The sequence below is a fragment of the Pristiophorus japonicus genome, chromosome 5 (genome assembly GCF_044704955.1).
Source record: "Pristiophorus japonicus isolate sPriJap1 chromosome 5, sPriJap1.hap1, whole genome shotgun sequence".
NCBI classification, from domain to species: Eukaryota; Metazoa; Chordata; class Chondrichthyes; family Pristiophoridae; genus Pristiophorus; species Pristiophorus japonicus.
Window position 1 is genome coordinate 146,217,006 of NC_091981.1, and position 22,149 is coordinate 146,239,154.

A 22,149-nucleotide genomic window follows, 5' to 3' on the forward strand; every position below is an offset into this window, starting at 1 on the left:
ATGTGGATCAGCGAGCACACGGGTGATGGGTGAATGGGATTCAATGCGAGTTAGGACATGGGCAGCTGAATTTTGGATGAGCTCAAGTTTACAGACAGTAGAATTTGGGAGGCCAGCTAGGAGTGCGTTGGAATAATCAAGTCTAGAGAATGAGGGTTTCAGCAGCAGATGAGCTGAGACGGGCGATGTTATGGAAGTGGAAATAGGCAGTCTTAGTCATGGCGTGGATCTGTGGTCAGAAGCTCATTTCAGAATCAAATATGACACCTACGTTGCGAACAGTATGGTTCAGTCTCTGACAGATGCTAGGGAGAGGGATTGAGTCGGTGGCTAAGGAACAGAGTTTGTGCTGGGGACCAAAAACAATGGCTTCGGTCTTTAAATATTTAATTGGAGGAAATTTCTGCTCATCCAGTATGGGATGTCGGACAAGCAGTCTGAAAATTTAGAGATAGTGGAGGGATCGAGAGAAGTGATTGTTGTTATGTATTGTCCAGGTACATTAAATGTACATAAGAACATAAGAATTAGGAACAGGAGTAGGCCATCTAGCCCCTCGAGCCTGCTCCGCCATTCAACAAGATCATGGCTGATCTGACCGTGGACTCAGCTCCACTTACCCGCCCGCTCCCGGTAACCCTTAATTCCCTTATTGGTTAAAAATCTATCTATCTGTGATTTGAATACATTCAATGAGCTAGCCTCAACTGCTTCCTTGGGCAGAGAATTCCACAGATTCACAACCCTCTGGGAGAAGAAATACCTTCTCAACTCAGTTTTACATTGGCTCCCCGTATTTTGAGGCTGTGCCTCCTAGTTCTAGTCTCCCCGACCAGTGGAAACAACCTCTCTGCCTCGATCTTGTCTATCCCTTTCATCATTTTAAATGTTTCTATAAGATCAGCCCTCATCCTTCTGAACTCCAACAAGTAAAGACCCAGTCTACTCAATCTATCATCATAAGGTAACCCCCTCATCTCCGGGATCAGCCGAGTGAATTGTCTCTGTACCCCCTCCAAAGCTAGTACATCCTTCATTAAGTAAGGTGACCAAAACTGCACGCAGTACTCCAGGTGCGGCCTCACCAATACGCTGTACAGTTACAGCAGGACCTCCCTGCTTTTGTACTCCATCCCTCTCGCAATGAAGGCCAACATTGCATTTGACTTTCTGATTACCTGCTGCACCTGCAAACTAACTTTTTGGGATTCATGCACAAGGACCCCCAGGTCCCTCTGCACCGCAGCATGTTGTAATTTCTCCCCATTCAAATAATATTCCCTTTTACTGTTTTTTTTTCCAAGGTGGATGACCTCACATTTTCCGACATTGTATTCCATCTGCCAAACCTTAGCCCATTCGCTTAACCTATCTAAATCGCTTTGCAGCCTCTCTGTGTCCTCTACACAACCCGCTTTCCCACTAATCTTTGTGTCATCTGCAAATTTTGTTACACTACACTCTGTCCCCTCTTCCAGGTCATCTATGTATATTGTAAACAGTTGTGGTCCCAGCACCGATCCCTGTGGCACACCACTAACAACCGATTTCCAACCCGAAAAGGACCCATTTATCCCGACTCTCTGCTTTCTGTTAGCCAGCCAATTCTCTATCCATGCTAATACATTTCCTTTGACTCCATGTATCTTTATCTTCTGCAGTATCCTTTTGTGTGGCACCTTATCAAATGTCTTTTGGAAATCTAAATACACCACATCCATCGGTACACGTCTATCCACCATGCTCATGATATCCTCAAAGAATTCCAGTAAATTAGTTAAACATGATTTCCCCTTCATGAATCCATGTTGCGTCTGCTTGATTGCACTATTCCTATCTAGATGTCCCGCTATTTCTTCCTTAATGATAGCTTCAAGCATTTTCCCCACTACAGATGTTAAACTAACCGGCCTATAGTTACCTGCCTTTTGTCTGTCCCCTTTTTTAAACAGAGGCATTACATTAGCTGCTTTCCAATCCGCTGGCACCTCCCCAGAGTCCAGAGAATTTTGGTAGATTATAACGAATGCATCTGCTATAACTTCTGCCATCTCTTTTAATACCCTGGGATGCATTTCATCAGACCAGGGGACTTGTCTACCTTGAGTCCCATTAGCACCTGTCCAGCACTACCCCCCTAGTGATAGTGATTATCTCAAGGTCCTCCCTTCCCACATTCCCGTGACCAGCAATTTTTGGCATGGTTTTTGTGTCTTCCACTGTGAAGACCAAAGCAAAATAATTGGTTAAGGTCTCAGCCATTTCCACATTTCCCATTATTAAATCCCCCTTCTCATTTTCTAAGGGACCAACATTTACTTTAGTCACTCTCTTCCGTTTTATATATCGGTAAAAGCTTTTACTATCTGTTTTTATGTTTTGTGCAAATTTACTTTCATAATCTATCTATCCTTTCTTTATTGCTTTTTTAGTCATTCTTTGCTGTCGTTTAAAATTTTCCCAATCTTCTAGTTTCCCACTAACCTTGGCCACCTTATACGCATTGGTTTTTAATTTGATACTCTCCTTTATTTCCTTGGTTATCCACGGCTGGTTATCCCTTCTCTTACCACCCTTCTTTTTCACTGGAATATATTTTTGTTGAGCATTATGAAAGAGCTCCTTAAAAGTCCTCCACTGTTCCTCAATTGTGCCACCGTTTAGTCTGTGTTTCCAGTCTACTTTAGCCAACTCTGTCCTCATCCCACTGTAGTCACCTTTGTTTAAGCATAGTACGCTCGTTTGAGACACTAGTTCCTCAGCCTCAATCTGTATTACAAATTCAACCATACTGTGATCACTCATTCCGAGAGGATCTTTTACTCGGAGATCGTTTATCATTCTTGTCTCATTACACAGGACCAGATCTAAGATAGCTTGCTCCCTTGTCGGTTCTGTAACATACTGTTCTAAGAAACAATCCCGTATGCATTCTATGAATTCCTCCTCAAGGCTACCCTGTGCGATTTGATTTGACCAATCGATATGTCGGTTAAAATCCCCCATGATTACTGCCGTTCCTTTTTCACATGCCTCCATTATTCCCTTGATTATTGCCCGCTCCACTGTGAAGTTATTATTTGGGGGCCTATAAACCAAGCCCACCAGTGACTTTTTCCCCTTACTATCTCTAATCTCCACCCACAATGATTCAACATTTTGTTCATTAGAGCCAATATCGTCTCTCACAACTGCCCTGATATCATCCTTTATTAATAGAGCTACCCCACCTCCTTTCCCTTCTTGTCGATCTTCTTGTATAAGTACAATGGTGCGCCACAGAGGGCGCTGTGGTGGGAGACCTGAAAGTACCTGCAAGACAGAGTATAAAAGGCTGTCCACCACACCTGAGAGGCACTCTGGAGTTACACAATAAAGGACTAAGGTCACAGCAGTTACTACAACACCAGACCGTGTGGAGTCAGCGATTTGAGTGCTACATACACCACATTGGCGACAAGAACACGGACGAACTTCACGCAACCATGGCTACTCTGGGTTCACTAAAGGATTTTACGGTGGGCAATGATTGGGAGGCCTTTATGGAAAGGCTCGAGTACTGCTTCACAGTAAACGACCTGACGGGGAACACGGACGCACTGAGAGAGAAGCGCAAGGCAATATTGCTTTCCAGTTGTGGTGATGAGGTTTACTGTCTCGTCAGGGATTTGCTGGCACCCGCGAGCACCAGGGATTAGTCATATGAGGAGCTGATTGCACTCATTCGTGACCAACTGAAACCGAAGGAGAGCATCCTCACGGCCCAGCACAAATTCTACCACCACTGCAGACCTGAGGGCCAGGATGTCACCAAATATGCTGCGGACAGCAGGAGACTTGCGGCGCCGTGTGATTTTGGCACACACCTTGACGACGCGTTGCGAGACTTCTTTGTTATGGGGATTGGCCATGAGTGACTCCTTCACAAGCTGCTATCCACTGAACCCACAGTCACCCTGAAGGAAGCCATCACCATCAGCAGAGCATTTATGACCTCGACGCGCAGCACCAAGCGGATGATCCACACAGTCTCGAACCCGGCAGGCACTGTGCACAGGATAGCGCTCACCCCGGACAAAACTGCAGAACGTGGCTCTGCCCAGGGCAGGGAGCATGGACCTCAGGGTGCTGAAACTCAGAGACTGCCGAGGGGGGCTAATCGAGTAGCACCATGCTGGCGCTACGGAGGAAGCCATGGGACTCACCGGTGCAGGTTTGCGGAGTATACGTGCAATACCTGCCACACGAAAGGCCACCTTCAGCGTATGTGCAAAAGAAACCTGTCTCACCGTCTGGCTGAGGAGATGATAGAGGACCCACCATCCAGCGAGGAGCAGGCAGAAGAAAATGAGGTGTTGTTTGGACTGTATACGTGTACCGACGATTCGGCCCCAGTGATTATGGAGGTCAAGATCAACGGAGTCCCAGTGAGTATGGAAGTGGACACCGGATCGGATCCGTCGTTGATGAGTCAGAGAACTTTTGAGCAACTGAGGGTCAACCCAGCTGCATGACCCAAGCTGGTCCCGATCACGGTGAAGCTGCGCACCAACACGAGGGAACTGATACCTGTTCTTGGCAGAGCGGATGTGCAGGTATCTCACGGGGTAAGATGCACGGTTTACCTTTGTAGGTCATTGTAGGCAATAGGCCGATGCTTCTCAGCAGGAGGTAGATGGGGAAGGTCCATGGGAGCTGGGAAGACTTCATTCCTCCACAGACTGCTGTTCCCCGGGTTCCCAAAGAGCAGCGCCGACCGAGCTGGAGGAGAAAGAAGCCATTCATCGGCAGTCTAAATCCCCACACAGAACTCCTGACCTCAAGCAATCCTGCAGCCTCAGCCTCCACAGACGAGCAGACCCTGAAAGAGCAGGCATTGATCGGGAAATCCATCGACGGACGACAAATCGGAGGGGCCCACGCGGAGAGAAAGTCGGGCGGCGGTCGCGGCTACGGTGGAGGCCGGGATGGTGGCGGCCGGAACAGCAGGAGATGAGGCTACAGCAGCGGCGGAGGTTACAGCGGCGGCAGGTATGACCCGGGAGAACGCGACAGCTACTCGGGTAGCCAGAGCCAGAGTGGCGGATTAAGTAGCAGTTACGGAGGCCACAGAGACTATGACTGACCGAATCCACAGAACCATTTCTGCCACGATTCAAGATTCAATCGTTCTTGGCCGTTTTTCTTCTTTCTTCCTTCTTTACCCCTTCTAGTTCTTACTAAAATGCCATGCCAGCGAGCTCAAGAGCAGCAGAGTTCAGCAGAACAAAGGCAAGCAGAGCAACTAAAATGGTGGCGCCCAGTGGAAGCCTCATGGGAAACCACAAGATGGCATCTTAAAAGGGAAATGCACCCGGGAGCATTAAAAGGGCCTTACACCGTTGGCGGTCCCCACAATAAGACTTTTGTAAGGCAAGAGCGAGTCTAATTGAGTATTGTGATTTGTATGATGACATGATTTAGGTAAGAGTTAATATTTTGATGCTATATGGGTACTGTGTTTAAAATGATGGATATGAATGATTTACAAAAAGAGTTAATAACACGAGGTACAAGTAAAAGGGTTAAGGGGTCCGTGACTAACATGCCTAATAGATCAAGGCGATTTTTGATTTTACATGATTCATGCAATGGTTCAGCGGCTGCAGATGAGCCGCTAAGGCGACTACTGAGAACAGAGGCAACGCACTAGTTGCGATACCCTGTCTCAGCACAGCCCATTACCTCGGGCAAAAAGGGACAGCATACCGCCACCGTACCTCACCCAGTGACCTGGGATTAAATAACTGTTCAGTGTACCTGCAACCTTTTGACATAACATCTGTACCATACAATATATGTACCATACAAATGTACTGTCCATGTATACCTGCTTTCTGTTGGAAGTTAAACTCGTGACTTCATCACCCATGTAAGGACTGCTGATACCACATGCTTGCACTGGATTGCAAGCATAATCTCTACATGGGGTGAAGAGGGAAGTGGATGGTCATGGATTCACACTCACAAATCAAGCAGGATGAACAAGGCCGAGGTTACTGGCAATGGCTCTTGGAACGGGGGGGGTGAGTGAGATGTTATGTATTGTCCAGGTACATTAAATGTATAAGTACAATGGTGCGCCACAGAGAACGCTGTGGTGGGAGACCTGAAAGTACCTGCAAGACAGAGTATAAAAGCACTCTGGAGTTACACAATAAAGGACTAAGGTCACAGCAAATACTACAACACCAGACCGTGTGGAGTCAGTGATTTGAGTGCTACATACACCACAATGGTGAAGTGGAGCTCGGTGTTGTCAGTGTACATGTAGAACTGACGCTGTGTTTTCAGATGTCACCTAGGGGCAGTATGTAGGTGAGAAATAGGAGGAGGGCTAAGGATAGATCCTTGGGGAACACCAGAGGTAACGATACAGGAGTGAGAAGAGAAGCCATTGCAGGTCATTCTCTTGCTACAATTAGATAGATAAGAATGGAACTAGGAGAGTACGGTCCCACCCAGCTGGACGATGGTGGAGAAGAGCATTAATGGTACCAACAACATTATCTGTGCCTCTGAACATTTAGACAACTGAATCATGCCTTCACCCTCATTTTCTTTTCATCAATTATGGAAATACATAAATTCTATTTCTTCACCATATTAAGTTACAAACAATGCCCTTTATAGATTTATGACTCCTCTCTAATACTTCAATGTCCTATTTAAGGTAGGATGTTCAAAACTGTACACAAAACTCTAAATATAGCCTTACTATTCATGCAGGATGAGAACATTGGGGTAACTTTTCATCTTCATTAAATGGGCAGCAGTATGGTGGAGTGGATCAGACAGCAATTATAGAACACAATGTATTTTCATTCCATTAAAATCAAAATGAAAATTATGTGAGTTCTGTAGCAGATGGGCGATCTGTTTGTCTAGATTACTGCCCATGCAGTGAAGATAAAACATTTAGTTCAATATGTTAACTTCTGGTCAAATTCCCTCAAGGTGCCTTCTTCTACTTAAGGAGCCTTGTGAATATATACATACTCTTGAAAGTGCAAGTTTGATCTTTGTAGGCAGCAACTGAATTTTACAATAATTCGGTTCAGAAAAAGATTGACTATTCCCTACTAGAAATTTCAAACCTACCTTTTGCCAACTGAGCATCACAAAAATCTAATCATTTTTTTAGTCTTTATCATTCTGTCAGTGCCACCCTTTTGAGTGTGGTCATGTTGATCATGAAATGTTACTCTCTGCACCTGTTCTTCTCAGCTACAGCTGGCCTCAGCTCCTCAGCTGTAAAGCATAGCAAATTTAAGAACCCCTGTGGATCTTCTATTTAGCAGGATTACCCTTCACTTAAAGATTAAACACAGCATGTTAACTTTAATTACAGTTATAGAGGTTCAGAGATGAATTAATTAATTCAGGAACAATTACTTCAGAATCATACTTCAAGAAATCTAGAGCCCGGAATTCTGATTGGCACAACTCTGATGGGTTGCTTGGGGGAGGGCTAAAGCCAGTTCTGGAAGGAAAACATCCCCTTCTAAATGCTGTTTTAAATTCCAGTGTGGACGTGGGTGGGGAATGAAATGAATGAGTCTTCTTCATTATGCCCAGAATGCTCTTATAACGGGCTCAATTTTCACCAGTTATCTGCACCATTTCTTTTGCCGTGCACCGCGTTTTTTGGCGTAAATTAAAATCTCCAAGTTTCCCTAAAGTTTCTGCGCCAGCGTAACTCAGTTAGGTACGATTTTCTTCAGGTTAGTATTTTTTGGTGTCATAGTGGGTGTAACCTGATGTCTGAGTCAGTTTTTCACATTTAGGCAAGTTTGGCCAACTTACGCCGAGCCCCTGTGTCTGGATGAGGGGCGATTCTGCTGGTCGACACTCAAGCCCGGTGAGGAGACGTTAATCAGTGGTGGTGTGGTACTTTGAAAACAATCTGAAATTAACGAATTGCATTAGACTTCGTGGCCCCAAATGTCTTCATTGAATGCTGAGCTTCCCGTTCTACGCAAGCCTATTGTGCATGCGCAAACCACAGTGTCGACCTTGGGGAGAGAGAGAGAGGAAAAGAGGTTTGAGTGCTGTCATTTCTCCTGCTCTTTTGAGCTTCTTGCAAAGCTACAATTAAATTATAGGGAAATATTGACAATGCCATACCTTGTGCAAGGCTTCTGCATGATTGTGCTGTGGAGGAGAAGATTGATTAGGCAGCATCGCCTGAGGAACCTCAGACCACGTAGGATGATGGCCAGGAGGCCTAACCCACATAGGCCTTGAGACAGGCGTTCATACCTGCACCTGTGTGAGAAGATTGTGTTTCCGCAAAGAAGCTGTAACTGAGATCTGTGAGTTAATAAAAGTAGACCTGAACCCTAGAAGTGTCAGGAGGACTGCTTTGTCAATTGAAGTAAAGGTTACAGCTGCACTTTCATTTTATGCATCTGGATCATTCCAGGCCACAACTGGGGATGTGTGCACCATTTCTCAACATGCGACACATATCTGCATTCGGCAGGTGACTGCTGCACTATATGCCTGGAGGAATGACTACATAAAGTTCCCCATGACTGCCCAGGCAATGCGTGACAGGGCTGTGGGCTTCTCCAGGATTCACCCCTGCCCACAGGCAGTGGCGCAGAATTTTTCAGGTTGGTCGTAAGGTTATTCTTTTGAGCATCTCAGGTAATGCGCATTTCTTGATTGGGTGCGTGGGCAGGCGATAATGTGGAAGGCCCGGCTTGGGCCTCTTCAGAGGCTGGTCTGGGGTTTGGAGTGGGAGTGACAGTTGATTCCATCAATGACCGCGGGGTCTGGGCGTGTTCCCTTATTGCAGCAGCTACCTCTGACATTCCCTCCCTCATGTGCCCCGACAGTGTCTCAACTACCTGCAACATTCCCTCCCTCATGTTCAACGACAGTGTCTCAACTACCTGCAACATTCTCTCCCTCATGTCCACCGACAGTATATCAGCTACCTGCGACAATCCCTCCCTCATATGCCCGGACAGTGTTCCCATTTCTTGTAAGAATGTTGTTACTTCTTCCGACAGTCCCGATACCTCATCACCCACCCCACTGATGGTGGCCAGGAGTGATTGCGTAAGGTCAATGCTCTCTGCACTCATTGCCATCATCTGAACCACATCTGTTACATCCTGCACCTCAGGAGAGCACTATCAGGCTCTCGTGCCCCTCCTCTTAAATTATAATTCAAATGGAGAAAAATTGCAAAGTGCTGCAGTACAGAGAGACCTGGGGGTCCTCGTGCATGAAACACATAAAGTTAGTATGCAGGTACAGCAAGTAATCAAGAAGGCAAATGGAAAGTTGGCCTTTATTGCAAGGGGGATAGAGTATAAAAGCAGAGAAGTCCCGCTACAACTGTACAGGGTATTAGGAAGGCCACACCTGGAGTACTGCATACAGTTTTGGTCTCCGTATTTAAGGAAGGATATACTTGCATTGGAGGCTGTTCAGAGAAGGTTCACTAGGTTGATTCCGGCAATGAGGGGGTTGACTTATGAGGATAGGTTGCGTAGATTGGGCCTATACACATTGGAGTTCAGAAGAATGAAAGGTGATCTTATTGAAACTTATATGATAATGAGGGGGCTCGACAAGGTGGATGTAGAGAGGATATTTCCACTCATAGGGGAAACTAAAACCAAGGGACATAGTCTTAGAATAAGGGGCCGCCCATTTAAAACTGAGATGAGGAGAAATTTCTTCTCTCAGAGGGTTGTAAATCTATGGAATTCTCTGTCCCAGAGAGCTGTGGAGGCTGGGTCATTGAATATATTTAAGGCGGAGATAGAGATTTTTGAGTGATAAGGGAATAAAGGATTATGGGGAGTGGGCAGGGAAGTGGAGCTGAGTCCATGATCAGATCAGCCATGATCTTATTTAATGGCGAAGCAGGCTCGAGGGGCCAAATGGCCTACGCCTGCTCCTATTTCTTATGCTCTTATGTTCTTATGGTCTCACCCTGGGTGTGCCTTGCTGCATCCCACTGGAACCCGCAGCCTCAGACTGTGAAAATCCATGGAATGTCCCAACACTCGTACCACTCAGGAAAGGGGCTGGCACCTCAATGGGCAGCACCTGCACCTCCTCCATTGTGAATACAACAATGTGGACTTCATCCTTCCCCTTCCCCTGCCCCTCCTCCTCCCCCTCACCCTCACCCGCATGCTCTTGGTCTGGAAGGTCAGATTGGAAAATGTTCTCCTCTTCAGACACGTCTGCTTCTAAATCTTCTTCTGCATCGGCTTCAGGTTCGTCAGGGTTAGCCTCAAGTTCTGCAAAATATAACAGAACAGACAAATGGTTAGCAGCAGAGGAGGGGGCAGGGTGGCATGAGTAGGCTCACACAGCGCAGGCAGCAGGCTCATTTGAAGGACCATGATGAATGATAGCACATTGCATCAACCAAAGCATAGCTGACGGAGACATCGCCATGAACTGAAGTATGGCTAGCGCGCAGTACTTGACTTTTATCAAAGCCAGACTGTGAAATTTGCAGGACTTACCCTCTCCCTCGTGTGTGGGCCCAGCTTGTGCAGTGGTGGTTGCTTTTCTCCAGGCAGGACCCATCAAAGCAGTGACCCTGTCTTACAAGCGTGTTAGTGGGTGCAGATTTGCCGAGCCTCCTCCTGTTCGAGTTCTTTCTCTTTGTTGTGTGCCACTTTCCTCTGAAAAGTTGAAAATATAACTTTTTAGAGAGGGTGTCTTTCTGCTGGGTGGGACATACAGATGGTCACATTTACAATTGCAATTCCAGTGAATCAATGAAAATATTACTTACACTATCTACTTGACCAAGGTCCTGCCACTTCTTTTTGAACTGGCCTCCAGACCTCGGGGTGGTCACCATTGCACAGTAATCTTCTGCAAGTTGATTCCAGCGTTTCTTCATTTCTTTTTGTGAAACTTTTATGTGACCTCTGCTGGTGTCCAGCTTGTGCCATCTGGCCTCAATTACAGTAACTAGTGCCTCCACTTCATCCTGTGAGAAATTCTTTGTCCTTTGAGCCATGTTGCTGATAGCAGCTCTGATTTTTCCACTGAGTATTAATGTTCTCACACACAACTGGTTCTTTAAAAATGGCCGAATGCAGACCAGGAGCTGTACTGGGCATGCACGCCCATAGCAGTCATGTAAAAAACGTCATTTTAATTTTTTTCAGGCAGGTGCAGAAGGGCATCCTTTTTTCGGGGCAAACATTAGGCTCCACCCCCTGAAGCTAAAGGACAGGCTGCACAATGCCAATAAAAATAATTAGAATGGGGAAACTTGCAAGTTTTTGTTTTGGAGTAGTCAGGACCAAAAGAAATGGGCGGAACTCTTGAAATACGCCATAAAATGGCATTGGGGAAAATTGAGCCCAAGGTCTTAAAAGAATATGTGTCACCTAAGAGCTGACATGAGTTCCATGCAGGCCCCAGGACATGCCCAGATCTTGCACATGCAAGGGTGAAGAGAATCGATTCCTTAAAATGTACACCTAAAGGCTCCCTTTGGAGCTGAAGATTTCTTTACGTGTTTTAAGCTTCATCCCGGGAAGGACCTTGGTGTCACCTAGTGGAGTGGCTTTGGAGTCAACCTTTCTCTGAAGTGAATCACTGCAAAATGCGGATGCTGCCTACAAAGTTATAAATGACCCTGTTCTCACAATTTCAGACAGCATCTGGGTTAACCAATATTGGTAGGCTTATCGCCCCCTGCACCACACTTCATCAGAACATCAGGTCCATCAGAAATTCAGGCCGCGAGAGCTTACCATGCAGCTGCTAGGCTCACAAAGTCCAATCAATGGATGGAACTGAATCAGCAGTCCATAGGAATAAAAAATAGATGTTTTGAAGAGGGAAAAATAATTTTATAGAATTTGAATATATATTCCAAATCAAAACATACAAAAACGATCACTTATAAGTCAATTTCCATAGGTATACTCCCACCAAACCACTATGTAGCTTCAGTGGAAGAGCCGCAGAAACTCAGGTGAAACAGTGGTGCCATTTATGCCATTTTGCATGATTTCCACTGTTCTACCATCAACACTACAAGATACAAGCAGGAGAAGTCCCACAGAAAGACAGCACCCCTTCACACTTTAGGAATCGTGGGGATGAAATTGGTTTTGAACAGTGCTATAAAACAAGTGATAGCGAACCGGCAGCCCATTTTGCATTGTGCTTGATTTCCATTGAAGTCAATGGGCTGTTGATTTGCTATCATCCATTTACTAAATCAAAAAGAAATAATGTGTAAAAAATATCTTGGCATTTTTGATGTCTCTTATCTTTAGAATGTTACGTTTTATGTTTCCCTGCCTCATAATTCTAAATACAGAGGAAAATCATTGTGATGACTGTCTATATGTGATATGTTTGGGTGAGACTTTCTACTATGATCGCTATTGCCCAAAAAAGGGCGATATTTCCGGCTTTTTTTATTTTTCAGGATCGCTGGAAAAGCGCCCATTTTAAAAACCATTAGTTTCGCCTTTTTAATTTGAACGATAGCCTTAGCAATGTGAAATCGGCGCTAGCGATGTAGTCAGTCATAGAAACATAGAAACTTAGAAAATAGGTGCAGGAGTAGGCCACTCGGCCCTTCGAGTCTGCACCACCATTCAATAAGATCATGGCTGATCATTCCCTCAGTACCCCTTTCCTGCTTTCTCTCCATACCCCTTGATCCCTTTAGCTGCAAGGGCCATATCTAACTCCCTCTTGAATATATTCAATGAACTGCCATCAACAACTGTCTGCGGTAGGGAATTCCACAGGTTAACAACTCTCTGAGTGAAGAGGTTTCTTCTCACCTCAGTCCTAAATGGCCTACCCCTTATCCTAATACTGTGTCCCCGGTTCTATTCTTCCCGCATCTAACCTTTCCAGTCCCGTCAGAATTTTATATGTTTCTATGAGATCCCCTCTCATCCTTCTAATCTCCAGTGTATAAAGGCCCAATTGATCCAGTCTATCCTCATATGTCAGTCCCGCCATCCCAGGAATCAGTCTGGTGAACCTTCGCTGCACTCCTTCAATAGCAAGAACGTCCTTCCTCAGATTAGGAGACCAAAACTGAACACAATATTCCAGGTGAGGCCCCACCGAGGCCCTGTACAACTGCAATAAGACCTTCCTGTTCCTATACTCAAATCCCCTAGCTATGAAGGCCAACATATCATTTGCCTTCTTCATCGCCTGCTGTACCTGCATGCCAACTTTCAATGACTGATAAACCATGACACCCAGGTCTCGTTGCACCTCCCCCTTTCCTAATGTGCCGCCATTCAGATAATATTCTGCCTTTGTGTTTTTGCCCCCAAAGTGAATAACCTCACATTTATCCACATTATACTGCATCTGCCATGCATTTGCCCACTCACCTAACCTGTCTAAGTCACCCTGCAGCCTCTTAGCATCCTCCTCACAGCTCACACAGCCACGAAGCTTAGTGTTGTCTGCTAACTTGGAGATATTACCCTCAATTCCTTCATCGAAATCATTAATGTATATTGTAAAGAGCTGGGGTCCCAGCACTGAGCCCTGCGGCATTCTACGAGTCACTGCCTGCCATTTTGAAAAGGACCCGTTTATCCCGACTCTCTGCTTCCTGTCTGCCAACCAGTTCTCCATCCATATTAGTACATTACCCCCAATACCATGTGCTTTGATTTTGCACACCAATCTCTTGTGTGGGACCTTGTCAAAAGCCTTTTGAAAGTCCAAATACACCACATCCACTGGTTCTACCTTGTCCACTCTATAGTTACATCCTCAAAAAAATCCAGAAGATTTGTCAAGCATGATTTCTCTTTCATAAATCCATGCTGACTTGGACCGATCCTGTCACTGCTTTCCAAATGCGCTGCTATTTCATCTTTAATAATTGATTCCAACATTTTCCCCACTACTGATGTCAGGCTAACCGGTCTATAATTACCCGTTTTCCCTCTCCCTCTCTTTTAAAAAGTGGGGTTACATTAGCTACCCTCCAATCCATACGAACTGATCCAGAGTCGATAGACTCTTGGAAAATGATCACCAATACATCCACTATTTCTGTGGCTACTTCCTTAAATACTCTGGGATGCAGACTATCAGTCCCTGGGGATTTATCGGCCTTCAATCCCATCAATTTCCCTAATACAATTTCCCGCTTAATAATGATATCCTTCAGTTCCTCCTTCTCACTAGACCCTCGGTCGCCAATATTTCCGGAAGGTTATTTGTGTCTTCCTTCGTGAAAACAGAACCAGAGTAATTGTTTAACTGCTCCGCCATTTCTTTGTTCCCCATTATAAATTCACCTGAATCTGATTGCAAGGGACCTACATTTGTTTTCACTAATCTTTTTCTCTTCACATATCTGTAAAAGCTTTTGCAGTTAGTTTTTATGTTCTCAGCAAGCTTCCTCTCATACTCTATTTCCCCCCTCCTAATTAAACCCTTTGTCCTCCTCTGCTGTATTACAAAATTCTCCCATTCCTCAGGTTTGCTGCTTTTTCTGTCCAATTTATATGCCTCTTCCTTGGATTTATCTCTATCCTTAATTTCCCTTGTTAGCCATGGTTGAGCCACCTTTCCCCTTTTATTTTTACTCCAGACAGGGATATACAATTGTTAAAGTTCATCCATGTGATCTTTATATGTTTGCCATTGCCTATCCACCGTCAACCCTTTAAGTATCACTCGCCAGTCTATTCTAGCCAAGTCACGTCTCATACCATCGAAATTACCTTTCCCCAAGTTCAGGACCCAAGTCTCTGAATTAAATGTTTCACTCTCCATCTTAATAAAGAATTCTACCATATTATGGTCACTCTTCCCAAGGTGCCTCGCACAACAAGATTGTTATTTAGTCCTTTCTCGTTACACATCACCCAGTCTAGGATGGCCAGCCCTCTAGTTGGTTTCTCGACATATTGGTCTATAAAACCATCCCTAATACACTCCAGGAATTCCTCCTCCACCGCATTGCTACCAGTTTGGTTATCCCTGTCAAAATGTAGATTAAAGTCGCTCATGATAACTGCGGTACCTTTATTGCACGCATCCATAATTTCTTGTTTGATGCTGTCCCCATCCTCACTACTACTATTTGGTGGTCTATACACAACTCCCACTCACGTTTTCTGCCCTTTGGAATTCCGCAGCTCCACCCATATCAATTCCACATCATCCAAGCTAATGTCCTTCCTTACTATTGCATTAATTACCTCTTTAACCAGCAATGTCACCCCACCTCCTTTTCCTTTCTGTCTATCTTTCCTAAATGTTGAATACCCCTGGATGTTGAATTCCCAGCCTTGGTCACCCTGGAGCCATGTCTCCGTGATGCCAAATACATCATATCCGTTAACTGCTATCTGCGCAGTTAATTCGTCCATCTTATTCTGAATACTCCTCACATTGAGGCACAGAGCCTTCAGGCTTGTCTTTTTAACACCCTTTGCCCCTTTAGGATTTTGCTGTAATGTGGCCCTTTTTGCTTTTTGCCTTGGTTTTCTCTGCCCTCCACTTTTACTTTTCTTCTTTCTATCTTTTGCTTCTGCCCCCATTCTACTTCCCTCTGTCTCCCTGCATAGGTTCCCATCCCCCTGCCATATTAGTTTAACCCCTCCCCAACAGCACTAGCAAACACTCCCCCTAGGACGCTGGTTCCAGTCCTGCCCAGGTGCAGACTGTCCGGTTTGTACTGGTCCCACCTCCCCCAGAACCGGTTCCAATGTCCCAGGAATTTGAATCCCTCCCTTCTGCACCACTCCTCAAGCCACGTATTCATCTGAGCTATCCTGCAATTCCTACTCTGACTAGCATGTGGCACTGGTAGAAATCCTGAGATTACTACTTTTGAGGTCCTACTTTTTAATTTAGCTCCTAGCTCCCTGAATTCGTCTTGAAGGACCTCATCCCGTTTTTTACCTAAATCGTTGGTATCTATGTGCACCATGACAACTGGCTGTTTACCCTCCCCCTTCAAAATGTCCTGCACCCGCTCCGAGACATCCTTGACCCTTGCACCAGGCAGACAACATACCATCCTGGAGTCTCGGTTGCGGCCGCAGAAACGTCTATCTATTCCCCTTACAATAGAATCCCCTATCACTATAGCTCTCCCACTCTTTTTCCTGCCCTCCTGTGCAGCAGAGCCACCCTCGGTGCCATGGACTTGGCTGCTGCTGCCCTCCCCTGATTAGTCATCCCCCTCAATAGTACCCAAAGCGGTGTATCTGTTTTGCAGGGTGATGACTGCAGGGGACCCCTGCACTACCTTCCTTCCACTGCTCTTCCTGTTGGTCACCCATCCCCTGTCTGGCTGTGGACCCTTTACCTGCAGTAAGACCAATTCACTAAACGTGCTATTCACGTCATTCTTAGCATCATGGATGCTCCAGAGTGAATCCACCCGCAGCTCCAGTGCCACAATGCGGTCTGTCAGGAGCTGCAGCTGGATACACTTCCCACACATGTAGTCGTCAGGAACACTGGAAGCGACCCTGACTTCCCACATAGTACTGGAGGAGCATAACATGTGTCTGAGCTCTCCTGCCATGACTTAATCTCTAGATTAACTTAATTTGGCAACAATAATGCTAAAGGTTACTTACTGATAAAGAAAAGAAAAAGAAAAAACTACTCATCAATCACCAGCCAATGACTTACCCCTTTGGCTGTGATGTCACCTTTCGATTTCTTTCAACTTTTTTGCTTTCTCACCCTGCTGCAGCTGCACCAGCTGGCCTTTATAGGCCGCTCCGATGTCTCCGAACCTCTTGCTGTGACATCACACTTTGTTTTCTTTTCCTCCCAGGTCGGGGAGTCAGCACTGGTGGGGAAAACAATACAAAACAACACCTCCTGCTCCCACTTGCCCGAACTCTCCCACTCACCAAACTCTTACCTTTGCACTCTGACCTGCCGCTGCACTCCGTGCAGGTCTGCACAAAGCCCCCTCTATTTATACTGTTCCTGGCTGACTCACTGGCCTATTTAGGGAACCAGTTTTCACTAGCTGCCCAATTAACTAAGCTAATTCATGCAAGGCTGGAATCCATAGTAATGGTCGTTCTGCGCATGCATGGTTTTTTTAGGCAAAGAACTTTTCCTGCGATTCAGGAGGTCAGGGGTCATCTGCACATGCTCAGAAGGCAAAGGGAGGGAGAGCGAGAAAGAATGTTTGTGAGGAGTCATTTTTTGAAGGTATTGATAAGCAGATAAGATGGAGATGGAGCATGAGGAGTCGGGAGAGAATGTTGAGGAGGTGGCAGGAAAAAGGAGGGCAAAAGCCTTCCTCGAAGATACAAACGAGACTAGTCCATGAGGTGGAGACTCGGTGGGGCCAATTAACCTGAGGTGGGTGTGGGAACCTCCCCCCGCAGATATACCAGAGAATATGGGCGGATCACAATCACTAAGGAGATGGTACTCAGTAAGATAATGGGACTAAAGGCGGATAAATTCCCTGGACCTGATGGCTTGCATCCTAGGATCTCAAGAGAAGTAACAACAGGGATAGTGGATGCATTGGTTGTAATTTACGAAAATTCCTTGGATTCTGGGGAGATCCCAGCAGATTGGAAAACTGCAAATGTAATGCCCCTATTTAAAAAAGGAGGCAGACAAAAAGCAGGAAAATATAGACCAGTTAGCCTAACATCTGTGGTTGGAAAGATGTTGGAGTTCATTATTAAAGAAGCAATAGCAGGACATTTGGAAAAGCAAAATTCAGTCAGGCAGAGTCAGCATGGATTTATGAAGGGGAAGTCATGTTTGACAAATTTGCTGGAATTCTTTGAGGATGTAACGAACAGGGTGGATAAAGGGGAACCAGTGGATGTGGTGTATTTGAACGTCCAGAAGGCATTTGACAAGGTGCCACATAAAAGGTTACTGCATGATAAAAGTTCACGGGGTTGGGGGTAATATATTAGCATGGATAGAGGATTGGCTGATGAACAGAAAACACAGAGTAGGGATAAATGGTTCATTCTCTGGTTGGCAATCAGTAACCAGTGGGATGCCACAGGGATCAGTGCTGGTACCCCAACTATTTACAATCTATATCAACGACTTGGAGGAAGGGACTGAGTAGAACGTAGCCAAGTTTGCCGACGATACAACGATGGGAGGAAACGCAATGTGTGAGAAGAACACAAAAAATCTGCAAAAGGACATAGACAGGCTAAGTGAGTGGGCAAAAATTTGGCAGAATGAGTATAATGTTGGAAAGTGTGAGGTTTTGCATTTTGGCAGGAAAAATCAAAGAGCAAGTTATTATTTAAATGGAGAAAGATTGCAAAGTGCTACAGTACAGCGGGACCTGGGGGTACTTGTGCTTGAAACACAAAAGGTTAATATGCAGGTATAGCAAGTGATCAGGAAGGCCAATGGAATCTTGGCCTTTATTGCAAAGGGGATGGAGTATAAAAGCAGGGAAGTCTTGCTACTGTTGTACAGGGTATTGGTGAGGCCACACCGGGAATACTGTGTGCAGTTTTGGTTTCCATATTTACGAAAGGATATACTTGCTTTGGAGGCAATTCAGAGAAGGTTCACAAGGTTGATTCCAGAGATGAGGGGCTGACTTATGAGGAAAGGTTGAGTAGGTTGGGCCTCTACTCATTGGAGTTCAGAAGAATGAGAGGTGATCTTATTGAAACGTATAAGATTATGAGGGGGCTTGACAAGGTGGATGCAGAAAGGACGTTTCTACTGATAGGGGAGAATAGAACGAGAGGGCATAATCTTAGAATAATGTGCCGCCCATTTGAAACTGAGATGAGGAGAAATTTCTTCTCTCAGAGGGTTGTGGATCTGTGGAATTTGCTGTCTCAGAGAGCTGTGGAAGCTGGGACATTGAATAAATTTAAGACAGAAGTAGACAGTTTCTTAAATGATAAGGGGATAAGGGTTATGGGGAGCGGACAGGAAGGTGAAGCTGAGTCCATGAGCGGATCAGCCATGATCTTATTGAATGGCGGAGCAGGCTCGAGGGGCCTTATGGCCTATTCCTGCTCCTATTTCTTATGTTCTTATGTTCTTATATCACCACTATTGTGTCATCTGTGGCCCACGATAGACGAGAGGCAGACCAGTGCCGCAAGTGCTGGAACAGTCTTATTTCATCGGCAAGAGTAAGTATTAAATTATTAATTTATAATTGTAATGATGCACTGACTCATTAATTAGAATGTTAATCTGCCAGACTGTAATTAAGCTGGGTAATCTTTAATAGCTTCCCTGTTAAGATTTGGACCTTTTACTCTAATGTTGCTGAGATGCCTTAAACTTAATCAACAGTATTAATTATTATTTAAACGCTTTGATCAAAAATTGGGTCAAAAGGAATGACTGGAAACAGACAGACTGAAAACACTCGGCATTTCTACTACTTTAGTTTAGGAGAATTATTAAATTATATCGCTGCTTGTGTGTTGTGAGCAACTCTTTAACTTGGGCACTATCTCCTTTTTGGTTAGTTTCGTGGATGGGGGCACGACTGAGCGCTGAGGGGTCCGGTCACATTTACCCAGATTGTGTGAGTCTCTCCGGTTGCTGACAGTCACACAGGGACCCAGTCTGGACTCGGGTAGAGCTGCCTTGGCTCACTGTCTGCGCTGGGACACTTTGGGACATTAGCTCCAGCCACACAGAGGTCTCTGAGCACAGCCCAGGGACACGGTGCCTCCTCCCATTACACTTCTGTCATTGCCGAGCTCACCAGTTCAACAGCGGTCCTGATTCCCCCACCTCAGGGACCTCCACCGATTCCAATGAACCGCCTCCCTCACCTGAGGCACTGAATGGCACAGCCCGTGGATGGGGCCTTTCCTGGAGATTGTATGCGAGAGGATTGGTGGCAAGCATTAGTTCCTAAACACGATTTTATTAAATATTTTCTCTGAATGTCGATGTTATAACCATGCATCCATTGGATACAAACCGTATTCGCATATAGCGCTAATGTTAACAATGAATAGCATGTGGGGTTACTAATTGTGGATTACAATATCTGCTGTGTTTCCGTAATAGTAACTAGGCAATTAGCTTATGCCATGCTCTTGTCACATTTGCAGAGGAAGATATCTAAGAATCAGGCAGAGCAGAGGCGCACCGGAGGAGGGCCTGCTGACCTTCACCTATGACCGATCTGGAGGAGCATGCCGCAGACTTAATGGGCACGCATAATCGTTCTGCCACCCCTGGTGGTGCAGATCCCGTTGTTGCGCCACGTGAGTAAAGTGTAAAGCAGTGGTAAACCAGTGGTAATTTAAAGTAATTTAATGCCATTTGATTATAATATATGAATGATGTAATGTTATGCATGCAGCTTCCGTACTCTCCTGTACTCTCATGTTAATCATATGTAACGTCTCTCGTTCACATTTATTGCAATAGTGTTGCTCCTCATACATATGCCTGCGTAGCGCAAGCATTCTCATGATTCCCATTCTCTTCTCTTAACCTCAGTTATGTTTTCCAGCTCCCCAGACTCCCCAGGCGCTACAGGAGGCCCCTGGAGCATCACCCCTACTGCTGCAGGTCATGCTCACCATGGGGGAAGAAGAACAACAAGATACGACCGAGGAGGAGGATGACGAGCCTGAAGGGTCATCTGTGGTACCTGCGGCCACGTCATTCGCAACGGATGAATTAGCGGGCCAAGCAGCTTGCAGTAGGGCACTCCGAGTCGCCCAGTGCCCACGCCGACCCCACGGAGGTTGGGCTGGCGAGGTAGGCACATGCTGCGACGGGCAGATATCAACGAGGACATGGTGTCACTGTCAAGGGCGAGCATCGACATCGGTCGAGAGCTCCTCCAGGTGATTGGTGGGTTGACCGGCAACATTGCCACATTATCTGCCAGAATATCGGAGGGCGTGGGGGCAGATGGTTGCGGCAATGGGGCGAACGACCGACTCTGTCGATGGCTTGCGGCACACTATAGTTTTGGGATACGGCACTGCACCCCAAGGTGCTGTACCACCATCCAGCGAGACAGGAGGATGAACTTCCTTCTGACTTCTTCGCAAATGTCTTCTCCTCGACCCACTGACATCATTCTGCCAACGTCACCGCCCACCCCCCCCTCAGCAGCAGCCCTTGAGGTGCTCTGCTGCAAGACGTCCTGGTCCCATTACTAGGGGATTAAGTAGGAAATTGGGGGTTACGACGAGGGGGTTCAAGTTAGAGGAGGGAAGCGTGGCTGCAGGTGCAGGGGGGGGTGCCATATATTATTGCTATATTATTTTTATTTTTGATTGTTGACTGTTGGGGATGGTGGGAGAGTGTTATCGTTATATTGTTGTTGAAAAAAATTGGTTGACTGTTGGGGGTTGCGGGGGTTGGTATTAAAAAATAATTTGTTAAAAAAATATTTTAAATCAATTGTTGAATTATTATTTTTTTTATTTCACTTTACAATTGCTGTGAAGTGTCTTCTAATAATGTAAGGTAAAACATCAATACAACGGTTGCAAACAATGGCCAGGCCAGGCCAGGATGAAACTTCACACAAAGCGTTCATTTATGAGCTGCTGGCGCAACAGTTTTGCTGCTGCGTAACTACCATGGGGATTTTCCAGTGGTGTGGGGGGGGCATGGGGGCATGGGTTCATCGCCAGGCTGATTGTCCTCCCCGAAGTCCTCGACCTACTCCTCATCTTCCTCTTCTGCCTCCCCTCTCTCCTGAGGTGGACCGGCGGTCCCATCTGGCAATTGTTGTCCTCTCCTGATAGCTAGGTTATGCAACATGCAGCACACCACAATGAACTCAGCGACCTGCTTAGGGTGGTATTGTAAGTTGCCTCCTGAGTGGTCCAGGCATCTGAAGCGTTGCTTCAGAACTCCAATTGTCTTTTTGACGATATTGCATGTGACTATATGGCTTTCATTGTGGCGCTTCTCGGCTTCTGTCTGGGGCTTACGCAGGGGGATCATGAGCCAGCTGGCAAGGCCATATCCTTTATCCCCCAGCATCCAACCATGACCTTGTGGCTGACTCTTAAACAGGCCAGAGACTGTGCTCTCACGCAAGATGTGCGCATCATGGATGCTGCCTGGAAAATTTGCATTTACTGCCATGATTATTTGCTTGTGGTTGACAACGAGCTGCACATTCAG

At 45.8% G+C, this 22,149-nt stretch overlaps 1 protein-coding gene across 2 annotated transcripts in view; it reads left to right on the forward strand.

Moving 5' to 3' along the window:
- dgkb (diacylglycerol kinase, beta) overlaps positions 1–22,149 on the forward strand; it is a 1,139,682-nt gene that overhangs the window by 876,061 nt on the left and 241,472 nt on the right. Inside the window, exon 19 of one of the 2 annotated variants that reach the window (XM_070881013.1) lies at positions 20,103–20,274. The exons of the other annotated variant lie outside the window; for it this stretch is intronic. Coding sequence (XP_070737114.1) covers positions 20,103–20,171 — 69 coding nt within the window. The 3' untranslated portion in view covers positions 20,172–20,274. Of the gene's footprint in view, positions 1–20,102; positions 20,275–22,149 lie in introns of those variants that run through there. 2 annotated transcript variants of the gene reach the window in all.